At 40.5% G+C, this 17,241-nt stretch overlaps 1 protein-coding gene across 1 annotated transcript; it reads right to left on the reverse strand.

The window, feature by feature from the left end:
- Nucleotides 1-303: 303 nt before the first annotated feature.
- Nucleotides 304-15,581, reverse strand: LOC124278592 (homeobox even-skipped homolog protein 1-like). Its single transcript, XM_046714335.1, is given in 4 exon segments — nucleotides 304-1,376; nucleotides 1,378-1,446; nucleotides 1,583-1,743; nucleotides 15,021-15,581. Coding segments are annotated over 4 exon segments (930 nt in total). The 5' UTR covers nucleotides 15,265-15,581; the 3' UTR covers nucleotides 304-920.
- Nucleotides 15,582-17,241: the final 1,660 nt, after the last annotated feature.

Here is a 17,241-nt window from a genome sequence, read left to right on the forward strand (position 1 = left end):
GCATGGCTATTGTACTGTGCAGGCATGTACTGCCGTGATACATAAATAGTACCTCCAGCTCCACAAAGATTTCATTCAACCGAAATTCCTTCACAATAGCTTCGTCTAAGACCCGAAGGAGAGTCTTTCAAATCTGACATTCGCAACATTCGCACCATTCGTTAGGAACAGTGTCTGACTGTAGTCACATGTGATCAAGTACCAAACTGTCAAAGAATCAAAGGATAGCTTGTTCAGCAGTTTTACCTTTACGAAAGGTTTATATGGTGTCGGTAGGAAGGTTTGATACAGGACAAGATGAGATAGATTTGGGCATTGTTTTATTTTCTGTACAACCTCTGTATTTACATAATTGAAACGAGGCAAGTTTTACCGTGGGGCGCATAAGTCGGTGACGTAATGTCGTAGCAGAAACGTACAAACGTCGAGTAGATCGGGGGTGAATGTCAACGACTGACCTATCACAGATGTGGAGGCAGACTTGTATCACCTCTGTAGGACTGCACGCCAGTGGTCACTCCCGTTGTCGTGGCAAGGTTCGAATACATCCTAACAACAGTGTTTACGACCTGAAGCAGGAACCGTAAGTGCGTATTTCCACGGGTCTTCAATGTGCAGCTATCACTATTCAGACAAGGCCGGCGCCCAGTCGTTCGTGTCTGCCATGCCCTTCTAACACTGTTCAACCGAGGTCAGGCGCCCATTCGAGGACGTCGGTCATGGATCTTCTGCATATAGGTCTTCGTTTGGCGCCATGTGCATCTTCCACATTGACAGTCTGTAGATGCACCAAGTCTGACATTTACATTGCTCACACACAACAAGACATTTCAGTTGCACAGAGCACCACGAGGCCAACACTGGATTGTCAGATTTATACAATTTAAAGCACATTGATGACACGTATTTGCCTACAAATACTATGATAGATTTATTTCACTTTTTCTCGCTGATGGAGGTGATGTTGATGCACCTGGGACCAAACCGGAAACATGCGCAGATATCGGGTGAAGTCCTATACTGCCATGACATGGGCAGGGTTTCCCCGACAACGACAATGAAAGCCCGGATGACAGGAGCGGGTGTTCTGGGAGGCTGGCACCTGACATGTGACCAAAGTTTAAGGAATATCCGAGGGAGGATGCTGCACTAACGGGAAGTCCATCTACAAGAGTCTGGGGTTTGTGAAACGCTGTGCTCACAGATGACATGAGTTCTGGTCGGTGCTGGATTGCTCCGGGCATATGGAAGGGAGATAACCCCGAGTGACCTGGTAGTGAGAGAGCCGGATGTCCCATGTGCGCAGGACCCGGAAGTCCATATGGATACGTCGCTGCAGCTGCGGCCAGATATGCGTACAACTGGGGATCTGGGGGGGATGCCATATGGCCATGCCAGGGCCATACGCTGACGCTTGTCTTTCATTCGTCTGTTCTGGAACCACACCTAGAACGAGATAATATACAATCAGAAATATGCAGAATGAAGCAAAGATGAACGAACGCATATCTCTCGCATAGCCTACTTAATTTGGCCTGAACTATTTACGCCCATCGAGTCAAGTTCTCCATGTTACACCTACCTTGATGGTACTCTCGGGCAGATTCATAGACGCTGCAAGCTCACAACGTTTCGGGCGGCTGATATAGTTCTCCTTGGCGAATTCCTTCTCTAGGCGAGTTATCTGCTCTTTTGTGAAGGCCGTGCGGTACCGTCGCACTTGATTGTAGTCAGCGTTTCGATCTGGAATAAGAATACTCTCAGTGAGATGGAATAGTAAGATAGTATCTGTAAGATAACATGATATATTTGTTGGACAGAAGCAAGGCGATGCTTCCAATAGTGTTCGCGAGGACCTGGTGCCATCACAGGTTTCAGTGATCCATTCGTAAAACGTTCGTCGCAATTGTTCCCCCCAACGGAGTCTGTTTCGTCTAGAAATAGAGACTGGTTATTCTCTGGCGATGACGTTTTGTATTTAGATTGGTATCAGGGCGAATTTCTTAAGTATGTGACCTAACTGTGAGTTTTGTAGGGATAAAGATTAGCGCATGATACATGTTTTTGTGATTTATATTACTATTTCTAGAGAACACAGTATTGATGGTGTCAGCTCAATGAAGACATGCATACAGGATTATGTTTCGTTGACGCTTCATAACCGTGTGAGTCACACGTTCAGTGGTTGGGTGAATGTGTCTGTCAACACGGTTTAAGTGCGGCTCGGCGCTTCAAGAGGTTGTAGCCCCTGTCATCACTAGATGCGCGATGGAGCGGATTCGAACCCCTCCAACTGGTCAGGTCATCTGCGGGTAACAGCTAACACACGAGTTATCAAACACAACACTGTGAATCGCGTCGCTCACAAACTTCACCGCAAGCCAATTAGCAAAATCATAACAAAATAATTGGGACTTGTGTTCATGCCTCATTTGCTTCCTTGGAAGGGAACTCTTGAGATGAAGAGGGGTAATTAGAGTACAAGCCCGTGCAGTCACTGACGTAGACAAGCACATTGTTCGCACCAATGCGCACACATTTCGTTTTATTTGACAAACTAAACTTGAAATGAATGTTTCCGCAATAGTACAGCTTTGAGACAGTTCACAGTTGGTTTCATGTGACTAAATATCTCGGCTGTGTCAGCGAGACACACAATATCCACATACATTATATACAAGTATATAGGGTAACTTTTGTTGCTATTGTGAAGGTCCATTGTGGTTAAACCAAGGAGAAGCATCAGTGTAACCAGAAACGGGACTGCAGCTACCCTGCACATTGGGTGCATCCTGTACATCCTGTGCAATACAGGCCCTGCACCGCCAAGTCCAGGGACTCAAATCGTCATATGGTGGACCCAACTACCGAATAAAGATAGGGAGACTTTCATTGAGCCAGTGACATGTATGAGAGCTCGTTATAGTGATCAATTCGTCGTGTGGAATGGCGCCATGAACAGTTTATCCACCATCTTGGTTGTGTTTGTCTCCTCTCGACTGTGGAGAAGATATTGACTTCATTCCAGAAGTTATATGATCGCATCCTCCACTACAGTATACAGTCAATAGTAGCCTTGCATTTTGATTTCAGTGTTTACTTAACATTTGTTGATAAAAAGACTCTTGGGCTTCATGGGTTGAAATATAACCACCGTCAAAGATATCAAGATTGAGGGTGGGTAGTGGTGGACTGATGGTATGTAGCGACTGTTGATAGCTAATCTTTTACTTGTAATACTTTAGATTTTAAATTTAATTTTATGTTATCATCTAATACATTCTTATCAAAATCAGGTTTAATCTGCTTTAAGATGTTTTATAGTCGCAATTTTTTAAAGCATATTTCAACTAGTTGAAACTAGTCATTATTTTATTTATCATATTTAATCATTTTATGTATCTATATCACTGTACTGTTATCGTACCTTTATGAAATTATGTATGTTTTACAGTTTTACATCGTGTCTCTTCGGCCCTGCATAATCAAGTTGTATCTTTGTATCTATGTGTACATACCTTGTACTTTATGCGTTACACGTAAATAACAATTCATTCATTCATTCATTCATTCATTCATTCATTCATTCATTCATTCATTCATTCATTCATTCTTATTAGGAAGTGGGGTGAGTAGTTTACTGCCTGAGGTCCCGGGGTGGGTAGAATTGACTGGTTGTGGGTAGCGAAGTGGGTAGGAGTTAACTGGTTAGAGGACCCGGGGTGGGTAGAATTGACTGGTTGTGGGTAGCGAAGTGGGTAGGAGTTGACTGGTTAGAGGACCCGGGGTGGGTAGAATTGACTGGTTGTGGGCAGCGAAGTAGGTAGGAGTTGACTGGTTAGAGGACCCGGGGTGGGTAGAGTGACTGTGTGGTGGTAGCAAAGTGGGTAAGAGTTGCCTGTCTAAGGTCGGGTTGGGTAGAGTAGATTCATTGGGGATTGTGAGATGGGTAGGAGTCGACTGGTTCAGGATACGAGTTGTCCATTAACGATAGAGGGTTGTCTGATTGGACATGGCGGTGTAACAGGTGTCACAGCGTCACATTATGAGGGAAGGTGTATCAGAGTATCATCGTCATCCATGATGTGGCGTGGGGTGAGCGGGTGCTCCATGGGCGGTCAGGTGTAGCATCCCGACAACCGCCGTAATACACCGTGCTGCACCACACGAACACTGCAGTCAATGCGTCTTGCTGCACAACTAAATACACTTCCCTTGTCAATATTATCAGCGTCTTAAAAACTCGATTTTCAAAGCAAACCCAAACCCCAAAGTGGGACATTGCCAAGAATTAATACTGTTAGCAGGGATTTTTCATGTTCATTATTCGTTATTACTTTAAAAGGTCATTTGCGAGATGGCGTGAATTATACGCTTTCCTTGGTCCGCACCTGTGAGGGAGGATGTGTTCGAGCGGTCTGCCCGGACAGTCACGGCATGACACTCGTACACATTAATATTCCATCACAACTCCCACATGCACCCTCACCACGGTGAAATAACAGGTGTCCTTCGCGTCACGACACGTACTTCTTACAGGTATTTATTGCTTAAACAATCGCACCTGGGCCTTTGTTTCTACCTGAAGTTAAAGTAGGAATCAGAGGCCTTTGACATATGTCTGTTCTAATTAGCAGGGTCTTGTGAAACACTCTGGAAGTGTTTGATGACGTAATTTCCGCCATATTGACGAATGTCGTTACGACTGCCATAAAACAATCCTGTCTCCGGTTTCATAGATTGTCACGCAATGACTACTCATAAATCTGTTGTAAATGTACTGATTTCTCCTGTGATAAACAGATTTTCAATAACAATTGTGCTATAAAGAGATGTGAAGATGGCAAAGAGGTACAAACTATAAGACAACCTAAGGGAATGCCATACTTGATGAAATATCACTTACAGGTGAACCAGAAAAAATCCGTCGTAACAGGTCTTCACATTAGAAAACATTAGACAAGTCAGTGTATTGTATGACGAAATAGTTTAAAATTATCACCTCTTCAATCAGTTATATGAACATGCACGTGGCTTTATTTAATGTTCGTCTTAACATATGCGTCTTAGACCCCGTTGTATGCAAATGAGCTGTTAATTTTGAAATTGCTGGCGAAGGGTTGAGTGGTTGGGCTTTGATCTGGTTCTGCTACCGACCATCTTGGACAGGTTTATTTGTGCATTATTCTTCCTGAAACCACTCCTGGGTAACATGTCAATCAGCAGGCAATAAAACAATCAACCTCTTTGTAACGATCATAGTATTTCCTGCTTCAACAGAACACTGGCGTCGTGCACGCACAAAACCTTCATCTACATACAGAACTGGCGACAAAAAATGCCCTTACATGTTTGGTGTATGCTTTGCCGTTTACGAGTTGAAATAGTTGTATGAGCTGCTCTGCATGTATAAAAAGCTGCTTAAAACATTAATACCTTTCAAACATTACGGATTCTGTCGGCGATGTGCGCATGTCTACATGAAGTACCATGGGCAGGTAACTCAAGATACTCACTTGCCCATAGATTTGTGCCTCAAACAGATCGTTTACACACGCATGAATATGGATCGTGTTTTATATGCGAATGAGCACATTTGCAGCTTGATATGTTTTTAATGAAAAAAATCACACTTCAGTTTCATTTTTTCGAAAACATCATTTTCAATAAACCTAATTTATTTTTAGGAAATATGATTTTTATGAAACGGATAGCTCGTGACTTTTATGAAGCAGATCAATTATTTAAGACGTATTATGTGTATCAAATTATTCATAATTGAATAAATGACAAACGTCCTCTAAGCGCCATGGTGTATAGAGAACGGCTGGCGAAAGGTATTTGTAGAATGGGAGAAGAGGGTATTTTTGCATGGGTGCAAATGTGTCTAAATTGATCGTCAATTAGATGAAAGTGGCATTATGTAACTGTCGTGTAGATGTACACGAACTCGGCCCCCCGTCAGTTAGTACGGCTGACGACGTCGGTGTCGTCAATGAGGGGACATTTGGGGCTAGTGAGAAATTAGAGGCAATTATCTCGCCCATTTGGGATATTGGTCAGTGAGGTATAACTGAATAGTGACCGATCGACCAACCACGGAGGTGAATCGAACAAAACATGGCTCATTTAGACCCCATCATTATCACACGCAAGACTATCATCCCACACAGACCTTAAAAGAACAACGGGTAGCTATTTGTTCGACTAGAGTTGCTCGGACAATGAGAGGGCTCCTCGTAAAATCAACAGGTCTTCTTGTGCAATTGATCAGATTTAATCACCTTCAGATGGCCATATACAGCCATGGGAAAATACGTCTCTCGCGTCACCATGCTATATTCTAGCACAACAACATACAGTTAACAAAACCCTTCTAATCTGATTTTGAACTAGAAAATTGTCTTTGTCACACAACGAGTACAAACAACGTTTGAAAGTCTGGACACTTACTGCGCGTCCAGTGATATGAACCTACATGATTCAGCTGGGTGTAATTACGGGTGTATAATATTTACCCTACCCACCGTTTACTACCGGGTGTATGAGCTGATCTCATAAGGGTGTAGACTGGTAGATTCCCCGCGCTTTGATCTTCCACTCACCCAGGTGACTTATGATGAACATCGCATGCCATGGGCATAAAACCCAAAAAACTTAATCTGAAATTCTAATTTCTTTTGTCGTCAAACAAACATGCCCATTGTTAAGTATGTGTTATGTGTGTTTTGAAAACGTACATTCCGGAAAAGTCGTAATATATTTATTACATGTTTACACAGCTCGAACATATAATGACACTTATTAATCTACAGAGAACCGATTAGCAATGAAATTGTATTTGGCGGTTATCTCGGCATATATACCTTCGCCCTACGAGTACCAACCCTACTTCACACCCGCCTGAATCTAGTCTTTAATCTGACTGTATTGTACGCTGTTTTAAACTAATAACACTGTATTGGAGAGCGTTCACAATATTTGGAGGTCATAACAGCTATCAAACCATTATGGCTGGCAATTTCTTATTTTATCTACAGATGATAGGACGTTATCCCTCTAGCCGGAGAGCTACTTGAGACTGTGTAAAGTTCTCGTCGACTGGACTGCCACTTGCTCTCTCCTATTACAACGCTACACAGCAAGGGAGTAACCGGTTTGTGTGGACAGAAATGATAAGAATCCTTTATAAACGTATATGATTATATACACGTATCTCATCTGAGGAAAATTATTATTTCCACACTAATAGATAAGAGATAATTTTCATATTCATTTCACTTTTTCCTGGAATTTAATTTGAACATTTAAAAACGATAATCAAAGCATGATAGACGGATATTATTCCATGAAACATGTTATCAAAAACTTGCAGGGAAATTACAGTCAGTCACGCGTATGTGAAAACAATTTACATCCTCATTACAAGCGCCGTATTACAGGTACAACTATGTGCATCCATTACGTACACTAAGTAAAGCCAGGTGCCACATCGCAGTGGGATAGTTTCACATCCTATTGTTTGGAAATGTATGGTTTGGATCTTGACAGATGAAAACTCTGTACTTTAAACCCGCCAAGTAAAGCCTATATTACCATGGCTTCTTTGATAAGCTGAGATCCCCATCTGGTAGGTGAGTCAACCTAGGTTACCAGTGATCCCTATCAGTTTAAATCTTCCTACCCCGGCAGGGGGTTTGTCCATGTTTAGCCCAATCTGTTCCCCCTGTAGTTAAACTCAAGGGATTAGTGTCGGTAATGTGATATAAAACTCTCCCCAACTCACTCAGATTCGCGAGCCTTGATGTCCGAGTATAAAAATCTTCAAAACCTAGCCGATGAATACCCGTTCCTTTGATTCCTTTATGTGGCATTTATTATATGAAGCAAGTGCCACAAAGCGAGATATTTTATGTAACAATTTCAAATACGCCTTCGCATAAACCATTATGAGAGTAATGTCGGGAACGCCTGGCGCAAACAACACAATAAGTTATCATTTCGTGATCCTAATTCTGTAGCCTCATTGGTGGGACAATATATGTTTAGTACAGTCATTTCTAGCACATTGATTGTACATAAGAGGGCCTTGTGAGATCAGGCTTACGCACGACGGCGAGTTTGAACTTCCGCCTAGTCCACAATGACGTAAACAAAGGTTCCGTTCACGATCGTAGAGCTACGGTTGTCCTAAGTCTATGTTGGGGTATGGGAGTTACGATCACCCTAGCAGTAGTTCGCTTTGTGAAGGGGGCCCAGTGTGCTGGTTTAAGGTGGTACTTTTGGACATCTGTACTCCATGTATAATCCCTTATGATATATATGGCCATTTTGCCTCGGTGCCATTTGTCATGATGTGAAATACCGCCTTTTAATTGTTTTGTGTATTAGTATCGGTGATATTGCAGGCACGCGCTGGACGACCGACAGTATACAAGTGAAGCTCGTTTTGTAATTCAAATAGCATTTTTGCTGAATAAATAATGTGACTGTAATATATCAATCTGCGTCTATTGTAACATAAGGCGCCTATCTCGACACCGGTGACAAATCAGAGGAGGTTCCACTAGCATGACAATGTGTACCCTTGTCCCCTTGGTGCCTCATACCCTGAAGTAGGAATACACCGGCACCGAACTGTTGATGCCTGGTAACAATAGTATAATACCAGAACCAGTCACCTTGAAATAGCTGGAACCGATAATCAGCAAGAGGTACAATCTGTTGGTACAGAACGCACTGCACATGAAAACAGGAAAATGTCAAGATATGTACAAAAGCTATAACAAGCCTCATCAGTCTGAGCTACTAACGGCTGTGTCTGCCTGCCATAGTTACAGCATTGGCTGTGTAACACTGGCTGTGTAACATTGGCTGTGTAACATTGGCTGTGTAACACTGGCTGTGTAACACTGGCTGAGGTCATTCATTTGCAAAGATATGCACCGTCAGCACTCTGTTAAATGATAAGCAACGAGTATCGTTGTCTAAATGATAAGCAAGGGTATCGTTGTCAGTAATGGTGTGTGTATTAGCATTGCATTGTCGTCAGCAAGATTATTATAGTGATGATTATTATTCATGGGCATAGTTTCATAGTGTTAGTAAGAGTCAAAGGATAAGAGTGGAGATATGTCAAGAGCCCAAGACTGCAGCACTGAATACCTTGTCAGCATCGATGTGAGTAGCCGCATTCAGCATGAAGCCAATCATCCAACTAGTTGTGGGTTATCAGCCTTAACGCCGTCATGTCCATCACAGTCCGCTACACGATACGGGCGCTAACTGGACAGGGGGCATGTCGTGACGTCACTGATGTCCATGTTAGGGGGAGAAGTTATCACTTAGAGTGGGTGCCTGGACAGGGGGCTTATTCCGTACCCTCGGGCATGCGTCTTGCATGCTGACAGTGAATTAAGTGGCGGGACATCCCACCTACCCTGGGAATCCCTCGTTTGTCTTAAGACAATATGACCGGAGCGTTTATTATTTACAGTGGAGACTGTGGATTCATAGACTGTGTATAGGTCATCCTGAGCGACTTAGACTTATAGTCTGTTAAAACTTACCCAGCTTACAACAGACAATACAGAACAATTCAACAATTTTGAACATATCGGAGCCCTTGAAAATCATTTTTAAAAAAAGCATTCTATGAACATTGTGTATTTTTTCAATTGAACAAAACAATTCACAGTTTCCTTGTCACGTGATTTCCGTGTCTTCGCGTAGTATGTCAACGCTCCGTCGGATGCGGATGGTAAATGGAGGGGATTTACGAAGGGAACAGAACGTCGAAAGGACGTTTGATGGAAGTACAAACATGAATCTTCCTGTTGAAGGCTAATCTCAGGGTCAGCAGTGTTGGGTAATACATTAATTATCACCCGCAGACAATAGCCGCTTCTGTTCACGCCGGCCATAATTCCTTGGTACGAGTGGACATATTGGTCATTCTGGACCTGTTGTCCAACCCATCAAGCACATCGCCCATGCATAGATTAACAGTTCGCTCTAAATGTTTCGTCTGTTGACCTTATCCAACAATCTTCCCATTTTCCTAATCTGTATTTACTATCACAGTTGCCGTCATTACACAGATGTCATGAACGATTATTTTATTTTTGTAATGAGGAAATAGAAAAAAATACCCCGTATTATTTATGAAATACTTCCGTTAAGCTTAACAACGAAAACACTCATTTAATTAGCAAATGTTATAGCATGATGAGGGGGGAGATTTCAACGAATGAAAAACACGGGAGAAATTGGGTTTATGAAACTGTTCTGTTTGGCACTGATGCGGTTAATTGTTTCATTTCAAATTGTAATTTGACTTTTATAACAGACATATTCTTATGAATACCAGTTGTTAGGCCATCATGTATTCCACCCCTGAAAAACACTATAACATATCTAATGGAGAGTGTCAGTGGAAACTTAAACTTTAATAGTACTCAAACAAATGCTATAGAATATGTCTAATAATCAATTATAGATAGTTACTATTTTCAAGTCCTCTGAACAGAAACAGCAGTGTGAATGCAAATGTGGCGGTGTGTGTTGTGAGTGTTGTAGAGCTACAAGCAAAATCTTCGTGTGTGTGTGTGTGTGTGTGTGTGTGTGTTGTAGAGCAACAGCTTCGTGTGTGAGTGTGCGGAAACGAGAAACAGCGAGCTTCCCTAGTACGCTATTCAATAGCGATGGATCAATGAGCAGATGGCCGATAACATCGCTAGGCAAACACTGATAATTCTAACAAACAACTGGGTTGCATCATACATATGATACTCTAACAATGTAGACAAAGCGCACAATTTGTCACACATAGATTGATTCAACTACAACGTGTCAGGCCATTCGTGCATGTAAACATCAACGCGTGGTAAATATCAAAGTAGATTTGATCATTTAGCTATCATTCATACGAATAGAAGAAAGTACTGATAAAGTTGTAGTAAACTGGCAGGAAATAAAATACCGAGGATACATTATGCTGTTAAACTTTATTTTCATTATCAAATATTTATAATTAAGTCAAATATTGGTTTGTTTGTTTTCATCATAAGGAAATCACTGTAACAAAGGCCAACATAAAATGTAGCACAACGTTTTTATAGCGATGATAAGGAAGGTATTTCACAGGAATATTCGTGAAGAGAGCATTCATAATTAATTTTAGTTCGGCATATATATTTTAAATGAGTAAAATATAAACTTCAGTTGGAATGTTCATTAAATGTAATTTTAGAAACACCTTTGATTTTGTTATAAATTGTCTTGTGCATACATAGCGAAGGGTGGATAGCATTTCGAACAAAGGAATATAACGAGAGTATTCAAAACAGCCCCACTATCATGTTGACAGTTCCCGGATACACTGACACCGTGTTGTTTAGATACAGTTGTGACGGAGGGGAATATCGATGTACCTAGGGTGAAACTCCATCATGTTTCTGTTTTAAGTTTGATAAAAGACGTTTACAAAATACTTTTGTGTCTTTCTGTCTATTTGCCATCTGGGTCGCGCACCATTAGACGGCGTCATGGTTAATTACACTCTGGTGTGCCCAAACCCGCCACGTTTCACTTACATCGGGTACAGATAAATTATACATCTTCATTAAACCTAATTACTGGCAGTTGACACTGAACCTTCGACTGGATGGGATGAAGCATCTACCTCATCAATGTACAGACGTACTCATCCCAATATCGACGTTGTCAAACACATAATCATTTATTTACATCATTGCTATATTATCTCACACAACTGAAAATATGTCTGTTTGTACAGTCATAAAATCAGGAGAATAGTTTAATGACAACTATGATGTGATTAAGGTTTTTTCGTTAGGTTCAGCGAGTTAAAGACCATAATTTTAACTTATTAAATGTTGGCAATAGGGCCAATTAGTTGCAGAGAATGGGTTGTGGATTATAGTAGCTGAGGTTGGAGAACTGATTGTGAATGTGAAGCGTAAAACGCTGGGAACTAGTAAACGTCCACACCAGTGAATATTGTGTCTCGTGTATCCGGCGATACACTTTCCACTGGGCGCACAGGGCCTAAAGGTGGTGAAAGTTATATGGATGGTTCACTGAAAATCATATAGCATATTACATGTATGTTCGATATTGTTTTAATGTGAAAGGACTAATTTATCAATTTAAAGTTTATTTTCCAATTTGAAGTTAAAAACAAAATGTGAAATCCAGACACGGGACCCTTCCTCGCTGCCAACTCGGCTTCTAAATGCGACTTAAAGATATCGTTGATTGTGCTGTGAAGTCTTTCGTTGTCAAAAATATGTTCGCTGATACTGGAGAATAGGAATACCCTTCGTCCAAATATAAAAGGTGTCGGTAGGTGTGAATGTTGTTTTTGTATCTTGCAAGAAATTGTAATGTATATAAATACTATGCACTTTCTCGGTATGATTTCAGTGCAGTTGAATATGTAAATATCATTTATGAAACGTATGAATATATTAATTTCCGAATGACTTGGTTAACTAAATAATAGCATAATTAAAAAATAGGAAACAGAGACACACCTAAAGCCGAAATAACATCCCCGCCTTTCCCCATGACATTGCAAATGTGGTCACCTTGTTGGAGTCAGTGGTGGTTGTCCTGTGATATCTTCGCACCTACTCTTTACACCATTCACATCACCATCGCACACAAACTCAGCTAATTAAACAAAACATTGTCTAAACAATCTACAAAGTCACGTGACTGTTTGTGAATTCAATGGTGAAATTTTAAAAAGTAATACTGTCATTACTATTACCCATTTACGCGTTAACCATAAGACAAGCGCTTTTGTGGGAGATGAAAGTTTAAATCAGAAGCAGGTTGTCAAGTTCGCCTACATTTCTCAGCCGTGTCAGTACCCGAGGCTGGCTACAGCCGCGTTAATTATGTATGGTATTAATACAAGTGATCGCTCCTATTAGGATTTGTATCAGGAGATCGGAGGGATGAGAGAGTGTTCGGATTCAGACCAAATATGTGAATATGACATTTATTGAGGTTCATATCAATATAAGAAACACAACTATACTGGCATTATCTAGTTTGTATTATTAAGGGATAAAATATAACATTTTGGAAAATTTATGCAGTTTTCTTGTGACAATAATTCGGTCGTCTCTGCGTTGGGAATGTACTGGGTTAAATATGAATTATTAATATTACAATTAGAAACATATGTAGCATCGGCCTTTCTTGTAGTTTTAGACACCTGTTGTCTCTAACTGGTGATAAATTTAGATTTTCGTAATACGTCTGATAATAATGTTTTAAAAAATATCAATTGCGAATAATCTCCTTGGCAGAAGTTCTGCCACATCAAATTGACGGCTTCCAAGTCGGCTCGCCCTCTCCCGCCCGTCCTGACTACGTTCCCAAGCTTCGCTTCTTGGTCAACTTTCGACATAGTTACTGTTAAAAACTCACAACGTGAAGATGCTGAACAGATGTTTTTTCAAAACAAAACGTGAATCAAATAGCACAGTTTATGATACAGCTAAAATACCTGTCACGGATGAACATGTGGGCACATGGCACCTAACAGCTGGATGAATATAGCATTGTTGTCATCAACACCGACGTTACCATGAATATACTTATATATATATATATATATATATATATATAAGTTTATTTAGGTGCAACACATATGTTTTTTGTCACTCACTGCGTATTACTTGACAAATTGTATTCACTATAGATATAGTATTTCATAAATGTATGTCTTGATTAGACAGTATCAGATTCTATACCAGTGTCGCCTATTTCTCGCCTTTGACACCCACAGCCTGACAGTTTACTGTTCAAACAGTATTGCTGTATCTGTATGTAAGTATGTGTTGCCATTGGCCTCGGGTTGTACACCTGTAACGGACAATCAACTGATACCCATCTCGTGACTCCCTAACCCCCAGGCTCCCCACAGCCTACACACGTCCTACAAATTATATCATATACAAATAGCTTATTGAAAATGCGATAATATCTTCATTTTGATAATTAGAGTTAATTAGTTCGTCGGAAAATGAATTCATCTTATTTGGAAATATCTGTAGCGATACGTAGTATTTTATACATGATGAAAAACTAAAATTCCACAATCTGGCGTTATGATTTAGTTCCTAACTCTTTACTGTATCTTCAGCAGACCTTTATTTTTCTTACTGATATTTGAGAACATTGTGTTTTATATATATTTAAAACATATTTTTGTCCTCGCTCTCTCAGGCAATTTGTTGTTGTTGTTGTTTATTTTGACCATACGTTGGAAAGCATATGCGGATGGTTGGCAACAATTTCGTATGATTTGTTGATAGATTTCGCACAGCGTCTTGACATGCTAGTAAAACATTTTGTCTGTTTACTAAGCATATCTGATGAAATATTGTGAAAAATATCAAATTGTCAAACAAGAACACATCACTTGGATTAAATAAAATATGTATGTGTATTTGAAAGGAGTCATTATTTATATTTCCTCGCCCTCTGACATCCGGTAAACAAAGTAATTGTTGTAGCTAGCATCGCAAACATGTAACCATACTATTGACATTGAAATGTAATCCTAATTTCCGTCATGATACATTCAGTTTTACAACTTTAAGTAAAGGATTTGTACAAAAACGTAATGATTTATGATCAACACCAGTCTGTACATGTATGTAATGGCGTTTATATGGAAATTGATATCAAATATTGACAGTAAATATACCCTGTTATGTAGAATTCTCAAATTAGTGCAGTCGGGTGTGGAGGGTACAAAGTACATACGATACGGGTTGTTAGAGAGCTTCCGCGAAACACATTCTGTCCCATCACACCACCACTACACACGGATACAATCAACTCCACGCTTATATAAGATTTAGGAAGTAATAAGATGGCAAAATACTGCGACTGTGACGACGAGAAGTTACAAGATGACAATGTCGGTTGTAAAGGTTGAAGTGTTTGTTTACAGATGAGGCAAAGTAAAAACTGACCTTTCATATCTGCATCTGACGCTTGGCCGGGACTCAGGGATCCCTCGGGAGTGGGTGTGTCTCGCATGTCTTCGTGCGGGACCCCCGGGCTGCCTGTGACTGGGATCAGTCTCTCGGTCATCCCGTGGGTCGGGCTGGGAATACTGCCGTCAGAGCCGGAGTCGTCCACATCTACCAGTGTGTTCTCGTCAACGTCGCTGTCCATATCGTCGTGAGCGACCTGGTTCTCTGGCTTCGACATCATTGGGAAAATGGGGTAATGATTTATAGCAAGTGTTGAGGAAATGTTTTCAAAATTTCGCCTATCCCTGAGGCGACACTTTCGTCATCTGCACGTAAAACCTCTGTGTTCAGGATACAGGAGTACACCTGCACAGGTAAACGTTCACTTCAAATAAGCCGACAACTGTTCAGGTATACTGGTCAGTGTTGAGGAGATAAGTTCCAATAATGACCATCAATACTGGTATTGACCGAAGATGCTGATGACAGTTGCAGGTGCGTTGTTAATGCGCCAGCGTCCTCCTCCTTGTTATGTTGCCTGGAAGAAATGATGCTAGGCAGCCTATGTCACGAGAGATGTACACCTCGCTCACACCCCTGATTGACAGGTGGGCGGGGCCGGGAATACCGCGCTGTCTCCGTGAGCCGCTATTATCCACAACTGATTTGATTGGTCGTTTCGAGCAACGGGGCGGGCTTACTTAAATTCACAAGCGATCATTATGCATTTGCTTGAAAGAAGAAATTAGGAACAATCAGCCTAACCTGACGGTCATTTAATCCGCCAATAAAGCTTGTATTTCGCAACCAGGCCAAGAAATAAAGACAAGTTAACCTGGGTCAAATCTGAAGCCATGTGCCCCTTGAGCCTGTTTCCCGAAAGTCTTCATGGACCTTGAAAACTCATAACACACTCACAAACAATTTATGACTAAAATATTGAATAGTGGAAATAATTCGCTTTGTATAAAAGGCAATTACAAGGAATACAATAAGATTATTATAGTATGCTTGATACGATGATCCTAGTGAATCGCACACTATAAAAACTTGAACATTTGTATACAGGATCGTAAAGACAGTTAATGAGACCTCTTTGATGTAGCGGGTAGATGAAGCGCTACAGCGTCTCTCTGATTATTACCAGCTTCTGGGACATCACAGCACCTCGCTACTCCATCAATTCCTCCAGTTAATAAACGTATATTTTATAGATCATTTAACTTTAATATTATTCCACAATAAACGATTGTAAGTCACGTTTGAAGTCAACTATCGCAGTGGACATAAATAACTTAGCGTATCTGACAGTTGGTTATGAAAGCGTAGATTCCTATAGCAATGTTACCTGTGTAAACATAAAGATGATCTGTAGACCCCATTATAGGTTCTAGTTATTAGGTCAGGTAACAGGGCGACTTCAAACAGAGATACACTAAGCTCGCGATTACATCCCAGAAAAACAGACATCACAAATGTATAGATGGATCCTTAATGGGCAGTCATTTTAATTGGCACTCGGTTAAAAAGGGCAACTATTTGGTACAATTTGTAATCATAAAACTGAACGTATTTCTGATGACGCACATACGATGAAAACATCCATTCATCAGCCTCATCTGACACAGCGTGGTGATTCTGTTTGTGTTATTTATGCTATATTTCGTAGTCTTGTCATAAGTCAAAAAAGTTTTCAAATAGAAATGAAGATGTTATGGTTTGGTGACATTACTGCAGGTGATTGAAACTTAAAAAGAAGAACCTGCTGCATAGTTGCTGTATTTGTAGGGATGAGAAATATTTGTACAGGTATGAACTTACATGCTTTACATATTGTATGAAAGTTTCCCAAAGAAAATATTAGCCAAACTTGAACATTTTCGTTGCCTGGATGTCATTTCAGTTTTCCAACTCATGTCCATGTTTCTGACAACGGTTCTGCTGACAAGTGGTTAAACAGTTCCTTGTTTTATAACTGTTCCTCTTCTTCTAGGTTGAACAATAATCGTATATATTTTAAATATATTAAATTGGCATGTTGACTTTTTCACTTAAGTACAGCATTGTCACAGGTATTCACAAAAGAAACCCATATCAACGATTAGCTGTTCACAATATCAGTCCAAGTCCGTATCAACATACGTGACATAAACATAAATTATTTTAAATAATTTTTCTTAAGATAATTGTTATTTATGTGTCTCAGATTTCATACAGT

The sequence above is a fragment of the Haliotis rubra genome, unplaced genomic scaffold, assembly GCF_003918875.1.
Source record: "Haliotis rubra isolate DU_JTF1 unplaced genomic scaffold, ASM391887v1 Scf24, whole genome shotgun sequence".
Classification (NCBI taxonomy): Eukaryota; Metazoa; Mollusca; class Gastropoda; order Lepetellida; family Haliotidae; genus Haliotis; species Haliotis rubra.